Genomic DNA, 16411 nt, shown 5'->3' on the forward strand with positions numbered 1-16411 from the left:
CCGCATTGTGGTGTGACAGAACAGTTGAGTCATCATTTTTGAAGTCTATTCTAAGCTTCAAATGGGTAGCATCAAGCATGGATGAGGATCTTCATTATGCAACAGATTTATTTTATGATTTTGAAAATGTCCGCTCTCTTTTTGGTAGTGTGGCACCATATGCTGTACCACAGGTTGGTAGTTTATCCTTATGAAATTGTTCCAGAATTTACCAGTCACCTCACCTTAATCCTTTGCGGAGCAGGTATCTAGCAGTTCACTTAGGAAGGACATTGGATTCAAAACAGAGGCATCCTACTGTGATGCTTTGATGGTCCTGAAGTCTTGGATAACATCACAGGTTCCCTTTAGTGCAAGGTAATAGAGTTTCTCCATCTAGATTATATTTGAGTCAGAGAAACATTATGCGATTTGCAAGTTAGAAGCATAAGTAGTTGTCCTTTTCTCCTTTCCTCCTTTTGTTTGTTAATATATGGGTTAACCTCCCTTTTCTTCAGTATGAGCCAGATGTGCAAATTCTATACCTTCTTGTCAGAAGGTGTGGCAGACTTGAAGATTGACATTAAACGGGAGTTCCTGTCATCCCCCTCTATATTTACACCACTACAACGTCCTCGGTCAAGCGAGGTTATTCCTGGGAAGTTTTTGCCACCAAAAGACCTATATTGGCATGACCCAACAGGCTGTTCTGAAATAACAGAGGAATTCGTTGCAACAAAAAGCAGAAGCATGTTCCCAAGAAGAATGCTATCTGTAGCCTATCCAAGCCTTTGTGAATTCTTTACTGAGGCATGTGCTGTACCAAAGGTACCAAAAACATCAAATTATGTTGAGATGCTTATACAACTGTCAACCGCTGCATTGCCTTCACAAGCAGCCAACCATGTAAGTATCTTTAATGCATGGCTATATTTTTGTAGCTTAGTGTTAAGTAGATACTTCCAGTTAATTATGATTTTAATCATTCTGAACTGAAGAAACCACAAGTTTTGCCGGTTGTATTTTGCAAGGTTATTTAATTTATTATCTCTTGTTTTTCATGTTATATATAGGTCTTTCGTGTATTTGTGAGATGGGCTAATGATTGGCATTCCGAAAGTGACAAGATGAATGATATATTGTACTTGAAAGAATCTCTTCAGAAATTAGAAACAACAATATTGCCCACCACAGTTGATAAATGGGTCTCTCTACATCCTTCCTTTGGCCTTGTTTGTTGGGTAGATGATGATGAGTTGAAGCTACAGTTTAAAAATTCTAATGATGTTAACTTCATACAATTTGGTGACCTTTCCTTTGAGGATAAGCAAATGCTGTATGGAAGAGTTGCTGCTTTAATGAAAAGCTTAGGTATCCAAGCACTTTCTAAGGTAATAGACATCTTTATATGGTTTTCAAAGTCTTCATTTTTTAGTCTTCTCCTCATGCAACAGGGGCAGTGCTAACAAGGCAAGTGTAAAGTTGTGCAAAGTAAAATGGAAAAGGAACCTCAACAAAATTTAATTTGTGGCTGTAACTTTGTTGAAAACCTTTATAGTGAAAAAATGGCTGAAATACAGCGGCGCTTTAATATGAGTTTATGCTGTAATTTTGACAATAACAGTTCATCTTACCAGACCTTGTAGTGTTCCTTTGGATGAAGATAGCTCATTAGTCATTTATTAGTAATACTAATCTGTTCGCTAGCAGCAGAAAGTTCTAGTTCAGGCACAGTGCAAATAGACCAACTTAAAATAGTTTTTAGTTATAGCAGAATGATGTAATCGTGTTACTTAGTAAATTAAGAGTGCTTATTTTACTATGCATAGGCTCCTTTTCTTTTATTCATCTAATTGATATATTGAGCCCAAGCAGGGTAATATGTATTGAAGTAAATTTGTTATAGCTATATTTCTGTGTGTTTCTTATCACTCTTTTCTACCTTTACATAGGTTGTGTATCGAGAAGCAATATTTTATGGTACATCAGAAAACAGAGAAAAGGTTTCTTTAATTTGTTGGCTTTTGCCATATATGCAACGGTACATCTATAAGATGCATAAAGATACTTATATCAACTTCCAGCAAAACGAGATCATGAAACTTAGCAATCTGCAAGTAGTTGTTGTTGACAAGTTATTCCACAAGTATGTGCTGAGAGGACTTGAGAGTTCTTCTAAGAAAAGATTCAAATGCCATTGTCTTTTGCAGGTTAGTATCTATTGTTCTATTCTGTGAGTGTATTTTACTCTAGCGTCATTGATCTTATTGTTTGTCTTCTCTACATGAGCTTCATACCTCTTGGTTGTCAATGCATGATGTACAAATTTAAAGTTTTGCTCTGCTTAATTCCTCTGCCTTCATTTTATTTGACATGTTATTGGTTTGCAGGGAAATACTCTATACGCTACACAAGATGCTGATTCACATTCAGTGTTTTTGGAACTTTCTAGGATTTTCTTTGATGGATCCCCTGATCTGCATTTTGCAAACTTTCTACACATGATAAAAACCATGGCAGGATCAGGCACCCCTGCTGAGCAAATAGAGTCTTTTATCATTAATAATCAGAATGTGCCCGAGTTACCTGAGCACGAAGCTGTCTGGTCCTTCTCTTCCTTGTCTGCAGCAAACCAAAGTCCAGCCAACCAAGAAGTTGATCCCCAAGGGGTTGAACTCCAACCTGTGTGTGGATTCAATGCTCCCAATCATCAGAAGGCGCCAGTGATGATTTCAAGTTGGCCTCTTAATCATTGGAGAACAGCACCTGTCTTCAAAACACCTCTCATAAGCCATCAATCATGCACGCAAGAGGCAAAGGTGAATGATGCTGGACCTTCATCAGACTTAAGCATGCCTGCTCTGTGTGGACACACCGAAGATACTTTGCTTTCTGTTGATCTTGACGGGGATTGGATTATAGAAGAGAATGCAAGGCCCGAAACTACATTACTTGGAGATAGTACAGCCACAATCCTCGATGAGCCTCAGATGATGATGTCTGACTTTTCCAGTGCACCTACTTATCTCGACGTGGAGGCTGGAAGTTCAAGCCCAACAGTCCATGTTGAGCTAACAAATTTCAACGAGAAAATGGCCAATCTTATAGAAGATAGGAATAGGCTGCCTCCAGATGCAACCCAGTTAAAAACAGGGAGGCTTGGTGAAGAACTGGTCCACAAACATTTTGCTGAGCAACTAGGATCCAACAATGTCAGGTGGATGAATGAAAAGATTGAAACCGGACTACCTTATGACATTGTTATCACACACAGCGAAGGTTTCACAGAGTATGTGGAGGTTAAGACAACTGTATCTTCAAGAAAGGATTGGTTCGATGTCACACCAAGGGAATGGCAGTTTGCGTTGGAGAAAGGGGATTTATTTAGCATTGCTCGTGTTATTCTGTCAAGTACAAAGAGAGCAAGTATCGAAATGTTGAAAAATCCGTACAAGCTTTATAAGCAGAAGGCATTGCGGCTTGGTCTCCTGATATCCAGACAAGGGTCAGCAGCAACCTAGACCAAAATGCCAGTTTTGTTGAGGCTGACTTTTCTACTGATTGAAATGGTTGTTCTAACTGAGGAATCTTCTCCATTGACGGCTCTTGAAATTTTGGTGCATAATGATGCATTGATTTTGCTCTTATTTTTCCCATTTTCGAAAGGTAGATGGTGTAACTAAACGTAAAATTGTACAGAAATTGATCTAACAATTTGATGTTGCCATGTTCTATTACCTTCATTAATCTGAAATCACGAACCACGGCGGGCTAGGGTATGCGATCGAGATGAATGCGTGGATTAGGGAGAAATTGAAGGTCGAGTGCGATTTTATTTTGGAGAAAAGAGGGAGGAGCACGTACGCCCTCCAATCGAACCGATGGACCTAACAAAAAATGTGCAAAGAGTCACTGGCAATCTATAGTTGTAGGAGGTCACCACCGGCGCGGCGTCGCCGGCGGAACACTGGCCGGATAAGTGGAGACCAGGAGACACCAGGGTGATCGGCGCTCAGGCTCAGGACATGCACCACGCTCGAATTGTCGTCGATGAGTTTCCGTATGATCCGCCAGCGCCGCCGTGTTCGACAACGCAACGCCTCGCCGTGCTGGGGACTCCGGCGAGGCCGCTACCTCGAGGACATCGGAATTTCCTCCTTTCAATTGCGCGGCAAGCCACGTGCCCTGGAGCGCGGCGGCGGCGGCGGCGCCGTCGCCGTCCACGGGCGCTATGGGCGCGGGGGCGGGATGGCGGCGGCGGTGCGTGAACCTGACGGGGAAGCAAGCGCTGGACGCGACTGTTAGCGAATGACTAGGTCTATCAACTGACCATGTCACGTTGTCCTTGTATTTTTCTTGACCCGTTCTTTTAGCTGTAGTTAGTTATTGTTCCGTTGGCAAGACGTGCTGTACATGTATGTACCTTATATACATCTGAACATCAATAGAACAGTGGTTGAGTTGGCATTCGTTCTCATTCATGGTGTCAGATGGGGTTCGAGGAATCCTTCACCAATCCCTTCGCCTCTCGATCCCCTCCGATCGCTTCCGCTGTCATGGATGCCACCTTCGACCCCTCGCCGGACTCCTCTCCCCCAAGCTCGCCGGATCAGCTTCGAGTTGGCATTCGTTCTCATTCAGCGACGTCGCCGGTTGCCCTGTCGCCGGCGCCGGAATATTTGCAAAAGACCCTGGTTTGGATCGATTCAAATATTTGCATATACCCCCGTACTATTTGTAAATAGCTCCCTGATTTGGATCGCGATCAATAGTCGCGATCCGATTATTTACTATTAGTTCCCTCGAATTTGCACATAGCCCCCTGGTTGGGTCCGGTCCTGGCCGCCGGAATCGCCATGCCCCGTCCCGCTCCCGCACGAAATCCCACCCTCACGCTCTATCCCCAACAATCCCAACCGAAGGAAGGACCGGGTGGTGCCCGTTCACAACTCCGAGGAGGCGGCGCATCGACGGGCCACGTGCCCACATCAAGTCGTTCAAGACTGACAGAACGGCTGAGCGGCGGGGCGCCGGCATCGGCTCGCTCCGCTCGTTCGCTGGCGATTCTCCGACGCATCTTTGGATGGTGCCTACTGCTGCTGAGCAAGAATCACGTGGTGGTGATCAAGGAGCTGCAGGACTCTGTTTCTTGTTTCTTTCTTACTCTCCGTGGCCATGGCCGATGGAAGCTGGTGGAGACATAGGGAAAGGCGGCATGGAGGAAGGGAAGGGGTTCAATCAACGCCCATGACGCGGCGGCGCTCCGGTGAGCCACGGCGGGCAGAGGAGGCGGCGGCGCGGCGACGACCTGGGGTGGACGGTAAATGAAATACCGTCCACCCCCTGGGTACCTTCTTCCAGCGTTGGACTGGAGTTTCAGGGATTGGATCGTCCTCCTCAGTCGTCGAGCAGGTGCGGGAGCTCAGCTGCGTCCCATGGGGGGAGGCAGACGGCTCGGCGGGAGAGAGGACCACCGGTCGACGGCATGGGAGACCTCACCGCTTCATCCTTAAGACAAGCTCGCCGGATCAGTGGGCCCGGGCAGGGAGATTAGCCTGCCGGGTGGCTTCGGCAGATGTGCCCGGCCGCCAGCTCGTACCCCGTCACCGCCGTCTTCGCCTGCGCCCATACGACGATCAGAGAGCGTGACAGAAGGCTGTCTGTTTTGTTTTTGCATGTTCATAGTTAAATCAGACTATGGAAGTTACCGAACTGAATGTAAATAACAGCTTGCTTATCGCTGCCGTTTACGTTGAGAGTGATGATGGATCTTTGTGCCTGAATCTACACTTTCCGCAGACTTGTGGAAATTGCAGATTGTTACTTTGCAACCTCCTAATCAACAGTTTTCGAAGGCGAAGTGTATTCATGCATCCATCAGCCAAGGTCTGGTCGTCTGTATCATCATCCCCTGTTGCTTTCATTCTGATATCCACTTCACTTAGGCAATTAAATTCCATAGACATGCCTCTTCTTGGGCTCAATAAGCAGAGATATCCATCGGTCTGAAATTGTACAAGGAACAGGAATATATGACTACATACTCTATGACTTTATCCAGTGCATAATCTTGAATAATCAAAGGCATAGATTACCTACAAGGCTGACATCAAGTGGATTTTCTCAGGTTCGGTTGAAAAAATAATTACGGCAATAGTCCTCATCGTCACGGATAGCAACAATCCCATGCACCTCGACTAGACTGGTGACGTCCAACAGACATGTTTGCACTTTCATGTTGAAAATCTTTAGAATAGGGGTCGGTTCATCATTCATGAAAACACCGCTGCCCAGCCATTGGATCATTGCAATGAGTTTTCACGAATCACGGACGGGCTTGGGTCGGAAATGTTCTCCTGCGCACGGCGGGGGTTGCTACCCACCATCATGCTAGTCGTTGAAAGGAAACCGATCGACCGACCATTCAACTGTGGTGTCCCGACTCCTGAGGGCCGATCAGCTTGGTCTCGACATCTCCGGACAGTGTTGCGCCACCGCCGCCGCGCCGGCGGTGATCCCCTACTGCAAGTATGAATTGCCAGTGTTTCCGGGTTTCCGGATGATCGACAGGCGCCGGCGCGCCGCTGTGTTCGACGACGCGCCGCCTCCGCGACGCTCGCGCGGCCGCCACCTCGAGGACAGCGGAATCTCGCTACCGCATGGGCCGAAGCGCTCCTCCGTCCAGCTGCGCAGTAAGCCACGTACGTGCTGCTCGCTCGCTCGGTGGAAAGTCGGCCTGCCCTGAATTAAAGGCGCGGCGGCGGCGGCGCCGTCGCCGTCCTTCATCTGAACTCGGCGGCGAGCAGCATCCCCGAACGTGCCATGGCCGCGGCAGCGAGGGCGGTGCCGTGGTTCTGACGGAAGTAAGCGCGGGATGAGACCTCGCAGGTTGCGATGTCGCCGGCGGCCGGCGCTAAATAATTTCAAAGTGACCCCCGGTCTGGTTCGCGATTATTAACCGCGATCCAAATATTTACATATAGATCCCTACGTTTTACACATGACACCCTAATTTGGATCACGATCAATAGCCGTGATCCGATTATTTGCAATTAGGACCCTACAATTTGCACGTAGCCCCTGGTTCGGGTTCGCTCCTTGCTGCCACATCCTCCCCGCCGGAATCGAGAAGCCCCGTCGGCCCGTCCCGGCTACCAATCCCCCGCTCATGCCCTAGCACTATCCCCAACATGTTAGGGGGTGTTTGGATAGCAGGGGCTAAAGTTTAGCCCTGTCACATCGGATGTTCGAATGCTAATTAGGAGGACTAAACATGAGCTAATTATAAAACTAATAGCAGAACCCCTGGGCTAAATCGCGAGACGAACCTATTAAGCCTAATTAATCCATCATCAGTGAATGGTTACTGTAGCACCACATTGTCAAATCATGGACTAATTAGGTTTAATAGATTCGTCTCGCGATTTAGCCTAGGGGTTGTGCAATTAGTTTTGTAATTAGTCTATGTTTAATACTCCTAATTAGTGTCCAAACATCCGATGTGACAGGGGTTAAAATTTAGCCCATGCCTCCCAAACACCCCCTTAGAGCACAACAATCCCAACCGCATCAAGGATCGGGCGGTGGGCGTCTGCGACTCCGAGGATGGGGCTGCGGGCAATGATAGCCAACGCCGGCGGCCGCCGGGCTGCGCTGACAGACCGGCGGCTCTGCTATCACCGACCCGGCCTGCGCAGGTGCAGGTGGAGACCACGAGTTTAGGCCTCGTTTAGTTCACCTCCAAATCCCAACTTTGACACTATGCAAAAAGAAGATTTCCCATCACATCAAATTTGCGGTACATGCATGGAGTATTAAATGTAGATGAAATTAAAAACTAATTGCACAGTTTTATTGTACTTTGCGAGATGAATCTTTTAAGCCTAATTAGTTAATGTTTGGACAAAAATTTACAAATACAAACGAAACGCTACAGTGTGCTACAGTGTTATCACAGTGATTTTAACACTTCAAAATTGGACAACTAAACATGACCCCAGTTCGCCGGCGCGCGCATCGCACTGGCACCCCGAGTCGCGCGACTCCGTGAGCCGGGTCGCACCGACCCTGCGGAACGCGTGAGAGTTGCGTCGCGTTCTTCAAGCCTAACCAACCAACCATCGGCCGTCGGCCACTTCCACACGCGCCGACCCAGTTGACACGGCTGGCTAGTCTCGCCTGCCTCAAGTCGGTGTCGCTCCCCGTCGGCTGCTGTTTCCTTCTCCGCGTCGTCCAAAATCAACCTCGACCACCTGCCAACGTCCGCTCTGACACTCCGAATCCCAGCGCTCCGCGTGCGCCAACAAGCCCCTGCAACTGCAGCCACAGCCACAGCCACAGGGTTTCAGGTTCGCCGGGTAGCTGACGACCCAGAAATGGGTGAAACCGAACCGAAACAAAGCCGTTACCCGCTTGCACCGGCAGGCTTGCCGTTGCAGCCGCGGCGTCGGGTCGGGATCACGACCGCCGCGTGCGTTCCTGCCTGCCCCCACCCCACCGCAACGGTCCGGTCTTTAAACACCCAACCCACACGGATATACGCCACGTCAACGCCCGGTCCTCCTCCTCCACGTTAAAAGTAGGCTGGCTCTGGCTGGGAGGGGGCATTGGCAAAGCCCGCGCACGCGTCCCCAAACGGCTACTCGAACGACTCGGCTCCGGGGCTCCTCGGCCTTGCTCGGTTTTGCTTCCACCGTCGCGAACCCCGCCGCGCCATGCCGCCGAAGCGCGCGTGCCGCCTCGCGCTGCTGGCCGCGGCGGCGGCGTACCTGCTCTTCCTCCTCCTCTTCGAGCTCCCCTCCTTCGCCCTCTCCACCGCGCCGCCCCGCCACGCCAACGCCGCCACGCACCGCGCCCGCCGCCGCGAGCTCGAGGCGGCGGCCTCCGCGCTGCCTTCATCCTCCCCGCTCCGCCCACACAAGGCCGCCTTCCCCCGCCGCGCCCCGCTCGCCGTCTCCTCCGTCCGCTTCCACCGCCCCAGCTCCTCCTCCTCCTCCTCCTCCATCGACGCCTCAGCCTCCGCCGCATTCGCCGCCGCGCGGCCCCACCTCGCACATCTCCTCTCCCACTCCCCCTCCGCTTCCCCGTCCTCCTCCTCCCCTTCGCCGTCCCCGTCCGCGGCCGCCTCATGCCCCGCGACGGTCTCGGCGCCGCCCGGAGTCCGGCTCGCGAGCGGCGTGGCGGTGGAGCTGCCGTGCGGGATGGCGGTGGGGTCGCGCGTCACGGTGGTGGCGCGGCCGCGGGCGGCGCGGAGGGAGGGGGGCGGCCCCGTCATGGTGTCGCAGTTCATGGTCGAGCTCCTCGGCACCAAGGCGGTGCAGGGGGAGGAGCCGCCCAGGGTGCTGCACTTCAATCCCAGGATCCGCGGGGACTTCAGCGGCCGCCCCGTCATCGAGCTCAACACTTGCTACAGGATGCAGTGGGCGCAGCCGCAGCGGTGCGAGGGGTTCGCGTCACGGCCGGGCGAGGATACTGGTGAGCTCGATTGCTTTGCTCTCTTCGGCCATGCTTTGTTTCGTGCACTCCGCTTCGTTGGGTAGGAAATTAGCGTTCATTGTTAGCAAAAAAAAAGTGCCCGAATGTGGTAGCTGTTTCCTCAATTCGACGCGAAAAAGATAAGGATTTCTTTATCTTCACGAATGTGCACCTCCGAAAGTTGCCTTTGTAAATTGGCTTGAAGCTCAAGTTATGGTATTGACCTTTCAGTTGACGGGGAATTGAAGTGTGAGAAATGGATCCGGGATGATTACAGCAAGTCAGAAGAGTCAAGGATGAAATTGTGGTTGAACCGTTTGATTGGCAGGCCGAGCATCGATTGGCCATACCCATTTGCAGAGGGCAAGCAATTTGTTTTAACAATAACAGCTGGTCTGGAAGGCTACCATGTCAATGTTGATGGCCGGCATGTTACATCGTTCCCTTACCGCACTGTGAGTAGCTATGGTACCTTGTACAAACTGCTAAAAATTGTTTCAATGCTGTCTCAAGATTTAATTTTCTAATGGTGGTTAATTGTTTGCTTGACAGGGTTACAATCTGGAGGATGCAACAGAATTGTCTTTGAAAGGAGACCTTGATATCGAGTCCGTCTTCGCTGATTATTTGCCCAATTCACCTCCTAGTTTTGCTCCACAGAGTTATCTCGAGATGTCTGAACAGTGGAAGGCCTCACCCTTGCCAACTGAACCCGTGGAGCTTTTTATTGGCATCCTTTCAGCTACTAACCATTTTGCTGAGCGTATGGCTGTTCGGAAGTCATGGATGATTTCTACTAGGAGATCATCTAATGTTGTTGCTCGCTTCTTTGTGGCTCTGGTAAGTTTTGACAGCTGAATTATTAGGGTAATACTTTCCCGTGCAAATTCTAATAAAATAAAAACACTTCACAGAATGGAAAAAAGGAGGTAAATGAAGAGCTGAAGAAGGAGGCAGAGTACTTTGGGGACATTGTTATAGTGCCATTCATGGATCACTATGACCTTGTTGTTCTGAAAACCATTGCCATTGTCGAGTATGGGGTGCGTAATTTGGATCTCTGTGGATGAATTTGTTTTACTTTCTCTATCAGCTTTAATTTCATTTGCCTAAAATCCTGATGATATTACAATAATTTTTCAGGTGAGGGTTGTTCCTGCAAAACACATAATGAAATGCGATGATGATACATTTGTCAGAATCGAATCCGTTTTAGATCAAGTAAAGAAGGTCCAAAGTGGGAAGAGCATGTATGTGGGAAATATAAACTACTACCACAGGCCTTTACGATCGGGGAAATGGTCTGTGACATATGAGGTAAGACTCTATTTTATGTAGAGTTAAATAGTTTCTGTATGTGCAGTGTGCTGCTCCTTCAAAAAGCTAGAGGAAACCCTTTCATGTGGTCTTCCTTATGCTAGGTTACTGAAGTAGCATGGATTCAACATATTAGTTGTTAGGTCATCGGGATGAGCCCATTTTTAGTCTCATTAATATCACAATACGGTTTACACTTTGGCATAGCTGCATAATTTGTTATGGTGACCAATGTTTTTCATAAAACCTTAAATTGCTGGCTTCTTTTCTTCTTACATTTCAGTTTAGTGTTTGATACCACATTACATAACTTTGATATAGTTTTTTCTGCTTCTGACAGGAATGGCCAGAGGAAGCATATCCTCCTTATGCTAATGGGCCTGGCTACGTGATTTCATCAGATATCGCTCAAAACATTTTATCCGAGTTTGATAACAATGCATTAAGAGTAAGTACAGCAGTTATACCCTCTTCCTATCTCTTGTCATTGAATACAGCAATAGTGCTTTGTTGTTTTCTGAACAATGGAGTCTGCAATGAGTGATTTCTAATGGCTGCTTTTTTCCCCTTTACACAGCTATTCAAGATGGAAGATGTCAATATGGGCATGTGGGTTGAGAAGTTCAATACTACTCGTCAGCCTGTAGAGTATTTGCATGATGTCAGGTTCTACCAGCCTGGTTGCTTCGACGGTTACTTCACCGCACACTACCAATCCCCGCAGCACATGATTTGCTTGTGGAGAAAGTTGCAAGCAGGAAGCGCTCAATGCTGCGACGTGAGATGACAACGGCTAACACATCCCTGTCCGAACTGCGTGTTTGGGATCATCGAGAGGCAACACCAAGGATGAGTTAAGGCAACACCGTGGACCTTGTTACCATCTATTCGTTCATTCTTTTGGTCAGTAGTTGATTCAGCTGCTGAAGCTAACACCGGAGATCCATGTTCCTAAAACTGTTTTTGTACATGTCAAATTTATTTGACCTCGATAGGATAGGAGCCTGATGGTTTATGTAACTGTGTTGTATACCAACTGTTTCTGTATATGTCATATTCTGAACTTCAGTCGCGTATATCATCTTGTGAGGCCATGCAACATTCAAAATCCGTATTCGCTGGGACCACGTGGAAGCGAACGATCTTCCACGAATGTCCCCGTCAGCTCGTCCCAGTTTCGGGACATAGATCAATAAAGCTGTCGAAATAATAACAGATCAGTAAAGGGAGGAGAGCGAGATTTCGGGGGGAAGATTGATTTGGCAGTCGGCGATGGCTGGAGCTGCAGCAAGCCACCGATGTTGGTGGGCGCCCGGTTACTGCCCTCCTCTCTCCAAGGCTGCTCTTTGACGGCGGACGTCAAGACCTGCCGCCAATGGCGCCGTCATCAGCGCGCCACTTCTCCTCGGGTACTCCCGGATCTACAGATAAGTTACATTCTCCCGGTCCTTTTATTAGGTTATAATAGAGATGTTAGGAATTTCGACGTGCTTATCTTACGCTTCTTGATTTTTCGATTTAAACCTCCTTTCTATATTAGTACTTTTTTGTTATTTCTTAATATCTTCGTATATAGGATTGAATTGGATATTAAAGTAGCATATGTTCTTGGCAGTTCGGTCTCTGCTAAAAAACATTGAACCCTTCTTTATACTTATAGAATAACCTTTTTCTTTTTTAGTAAAGCAAGTTATGTTTTTGTCCATCATGAATTAGCCGCGTTGCAAGCAGGTGTTAGCAACGTGAATACTGAATGCAACTACATAAAGGTAAAGGCAACATTTAGTATGTGTCAAACGCCTGTAATTTGTGTGTTGGAGCAGAATCCTGTGCAAATTGCAGAGTTTTGCAGGTGGTTGTTAATAAACTACTCCCTCTATTCTTAAATATATGACGTTTAGGAGAAGCTAATTAGTTCAAAATATCATATATTTAAGAACGGAGGGAGTAAATTATTCGTGCTTTATTCTTATCACTAGATGGTGTTTTGATAAGGGTACTCAAGAAGATTGTGGATCCAAATTGCCCCTATCCTAAGAGAACCAGAGAGTTCTAAGATTGTGGATCCAAATTGTGTATAAACAGGGAGAGCTGCTCCAACTGCTGCTGCAGATGCATGGTGGACCAAGCCCCAGCTCCTCTGACAGTGAGAAGTGTCTTAAGGAGAAGGAACAGCTGATCCATTTGCTTCGAGAGTTCCAAGCCAAGACACAATGCAAAGAAAGCCCAGGGTAAGTATGCACAATGTTTTATAAGAATCTACGCACACGTCATAGTGATCCCACTAATCTGTCTTTTTTTCTCCTGTATTGACAGATTTGATGCAGCGGTGCGTTTCCTGATCGGAGCCACATACCTTTTAATTTTCGCCGCTATCTTCATGTTAATGGTTGAACAAGGAACGCAAGATGGACAGCTTGCAGCTACCTAGATTGCATCAGTCCGAGTTATGAACTCTAGCGTATGCATGATCGGAGCTTCTTATTTGCTATCATGGATGCCAGTTCTCTTGTTTTCTTACTATAGTTTTCTTCACTCTCTGTGTCTGTGCTGTGCAATCTGTCAACTCTTGTGTACCTTGTTTCCTCTCCTCGAAACGAACTGCCAGTTTGGGTTAGTACCTTGTCGCGTGCAGCGATATGTTAATACACGACGGCTATGAGAATTATTACTATCCTCCAATTGACGAAATGTTTCTTGTTTAAACTTGTGCTGGCATTCTCTTCATCTTGGCGTTCCCACAATGCAGTTTCCATTTGTTCATCCATTTTACCAACAGTTGTCGGGGCGTTTTCCCTGAACCTGAATCTGAATATGGGATATAGCAAGCTGTCCATCGTCACCATGGTCGCTTAGTTTGATACCTTTTTGGCGAATGCTTTGCCGCCACGATCATTCTGTGAGGTGGATGCTTTGCCCCTGTTTGCTAGGGCGGATGCTTTGCCGTCATGTTGCTGCTTAGGTGGATGTTTTGCCACCTTTGGTTGGTTCAGGCGGATGCTGTGCCGCCATGTTGCTGCTTAGGTGGATGCTTTGCCACCATTGGTTGGTTTAGGCGGATGCTTTGCCGCCGTTCTTCTCTGACGGATGCTTTGCCGTTGTGGTCGTGTGCTTCGAGTTTGCTCTCCTTATACTTCTTTGGTGATGATGTATCTTTTTGCAGGCTCAGTTCTTAAGGTAGCCTTGTTAGGGTTGTTGGGGTGGGTGTGTCCTCCCCTCACTTCGTGCTTCTTCTGCTGTTAATTTGTTGTGGTCGCTGTTTCGGTCGCTTGCCGGCTTTGTGTTGGTTGTACTTTTCATATTCTTTTTTATTTCTCTACATTTAGTCATTTGTGTTCTTGTGTTGGTCAAGTTCTGCTTGACTGCATCAAGATCTGTTTGTAAATTGTTTTCTTCTTAATGAAATATATGCTAAGGCACCGTCGTGAAAAAAGAAATCAGAATCTCGTGTGAAAAGTCATTCAGGAATGGCGACTGGGTCTGAAGCGCAAAGTCGTCGCAGCTAGACAGGGAAATCAGGCTGACCTTACCAGTGTTTCGTAGGCCCCGTTTGAATCCAGAAAGATTTTGAGAATCCGGAATCCAGAAGCTGTGCAGCTTCCAATCAGCTTGGATTCTGCTGCAGATTCCACAATCTGGATTTTTGGATTCTCAAAATCCCGGAAGCTGGAGCGGGATAGCTTTTAGCAGCTTGTAGATGGAGAAATTACCATTTTACCCATGTTCATCCGGTAAAATTTCGCCCAATCTGCCATTCTTCTCTACCGCACCCCACCGGATCTCCATCTCCCACCCCTGCGCCTCCTCCCCGCCCGGCGTGCGGCGGGCCGCCCGCCGCCCGCCGCCCGGACCTCCACCCCACCGCACCTCCTCCCCGACCAAGCTCCGGCGGGCCGCGCGCCGCCCGGGCCTCCGCTCGCACCGCGCGTCCTCCCCGTCGAAGCTCCGACGGGCCGGGCGCCGCCGGGATCTCCGCCCCCACCGCGCCTCCTCCCCGGCCGCCGGGACATCCGCCCCCACCGCGCCTCCTCCCCGTCCAAGCTCCGGCAGCCGCGCGCCGCCGGGACCTCCGCCCCCATCGCGCCTCCTCCCCGGCCGCCGGGACATCCGCCCCCACCGCGCCTCCTCCCCGTCCAAGCTCCGGCAGCCGCGCGCCGGCGGGACCTCCGCCCCCACCGCGCCTCCTCCCCGGGCAAGGTCCGGCGGGCCGCGCGCCGCCCGGGCCTCCGCTCCCACCGCGCCTCCTCCCCGTCCAAGCTCCGGCGGGCTGCGCGCCGCCGGGACCTCCGCCCCCACCGCGCCTCCTCCCGCCCAGGTGCCGGCGGCCTGCACGCCGCCAGGAGCTCGGCCCCCACCGCGCCTCCTCCCCTCCCAAGTTCCACGCGCCGCCAGGCCCCCCTACCGTGCCTCCTCCCCGCCCAAGTGTCGGGCCGCGCTCGCCTCCTTCTCCGTCCGCAGATGAAGTCGCAAGGGGACCTCGACGACGACGAGTTCTTCAGCCAGCCCCCGAGCTTTCCCCTTGCGGCTTTCCCCTCTGGCGGTCGTGGCGCAGGACGTCGTCATGTACCTGGCGGATTGGAGGGTCTGGACCTCAACTCGGAGGCCATGGACTTCAATGACAACATGTCGTACTTGGACCTTCTACGCTCATCGCCTGCCAGATTGGTTGGGGATGGCGACCTCCTTGGTGGCGCTAGGCATGGCGCTGGCCGTGCCCCCGGGCGTGGCGTCGGTCGTGGACGTGCTTCTAGCCGTGCCACTGGGCGTAGCGGCAGCTGTGGACGTCGTGCAGCTGAACAGGATGTCGGCATCCCTTCTCGGTCAGCTGGAGGTGGACGAGGACATGCTCGTGCCACACCGAATCGTCGTCCTACCACCACTGCATCACGTCAATTCCTTCCACCACGTCCTGCTGGAGGACAAAGCAGTGGCGCAACTCCTAGTGGTGCTGATGATGCATTCGATGTTGGTCTCCAGAATCCTAGCACATCTACATGGAGCCTGAACCCCTCCAACGAAGAGGCCGACGATCTTCAGGACATTGATGCATCGGTATAACTATTTCCTTTTACTCACATATTTCAGTAATTTCACTAGTGAACAGAAAAAGTGCAACAATTGAGTTTTTACACAGGGATTTCAGAAATTGAAGTGTAGCCATCAGTATGGAAGGAAACAGGATTAGGCAGTATTCTTTCAAGGGTTCTCCATTATTTTCTTGATCCTGAGAAGCTCTTAACTCTCAAGATATTTTCCCATAGTCTATTAATAATTTACAGGGCATATTTTGCACAAAATATATCTGGTGTAGTTAACTTACAAAGCCAAAGCCTTCGGATTTGTAGATTGGTCCAACCATTGTGTAACCTTTGCAATGCTTTGCAAGAAATATTTTGATGTATGGAACTTCATGTACGACAGCAGTTATACCACCCATTTTGCTCCCTTTAGAGAGTGCATCAGCAAAATCATCTGAAGTTTCATATGCTCTGATCTTTCTTCTGTCAAAGCCAAGTTCTTCTAACAGATCTCCTACATAAGAACCGTTGTGATACCCTACATATTCACCTTTTTTAATGAGTTCATGAATATCAGTTTATGTGGGTTGAAGTTGTTGCACAGTGAGAATTGACGATAGATT

General features: G+C 49.2%; 2 protein-coding genes across 2 annotated transcripts in view; both read left to right on the forward strand.

The window, feature by feature from the left end:
• Positions 1 to 357, forward strand: part of LOC101785795 — a gene marked incomplete in the record, with an annotated part of 7608 nt that extends 7251 nt beyond the window's left edge. Inside the window, 2 exon segments of the mRNA XM_012842851.2 lie at positions 20 to 173; positions 245 to 357. Of these exon segments, the coding sequence (XP_012698305.1) occupies positions 20 to 42 (23 nt within the window).
• Positions 358 to 8588: 8231 nt separating this feature from the next.
• Positions 8589 to 13444, forward strand: LOC101782668 (hydroxyproline O-galactosyltransferase GALT6). The gene is made up of 8 exons (XM_004981322.3): positions 8589 to 9453; positions 9685 to 9908; positions 10006 to 10293; positions 10368 to 10496; positions 10597 to 10770; positions 11111 to 11218; positions 11348 to 13001; positions 13087 to 13444. Exons 1-7 carry the CDS (start codon positions 8694 to 8696, stop codon positions 11555 to 11557), a joined length of 1893 nt encoding a protein of 630 aa, XP_004981379.1. The 5' UTR covers positions 8589 to 8693; the 3' UTR covers positions 11558 to 13001; positions 13087 to 13444.
• Positions 13445 to 16411: the final 2967 nt, after the last annotated feature.

The sequence above is a fragment of the Setaria italica genome, chromosome IX (assembly GCF_000263155.2).
Source record: "Setaria italica strain Yugu1 chromosome IX, Setaria_italica_v2.0, whole genome shotgun sequence".
NCBI lineage: Eukaryota > Viridiplantae > Streptophyta > Magnoliopsida > Poales > Poaceae > Setaria > Setaria italica.

Excerpts from the sequence above, each read along its gene's own strand:
- LOC101782668 (XM_004981322.3), top strand. The coding sequence starts at position 8,694 with ATGCCGCCGAAGCGCGCGTGCCGCCTCGCGCTGCTGGCCGCGGCGGCG. Across the intron at positions 10,771-11,110 it reads AATGGTCTGTGACATATGAG|GAATGGCCAGAGGAAGCATA; the intron begins GTAAGACTCTAT and ends TGCTTCTGACAG. Across the intron at positions 11,219-11,347 it reads TTGATAACAATGCATTAAGA|CTATTCAAGATGGAAGATGT; the intron begins GTAAGTACAGCA and ends CCCTTTACACAG.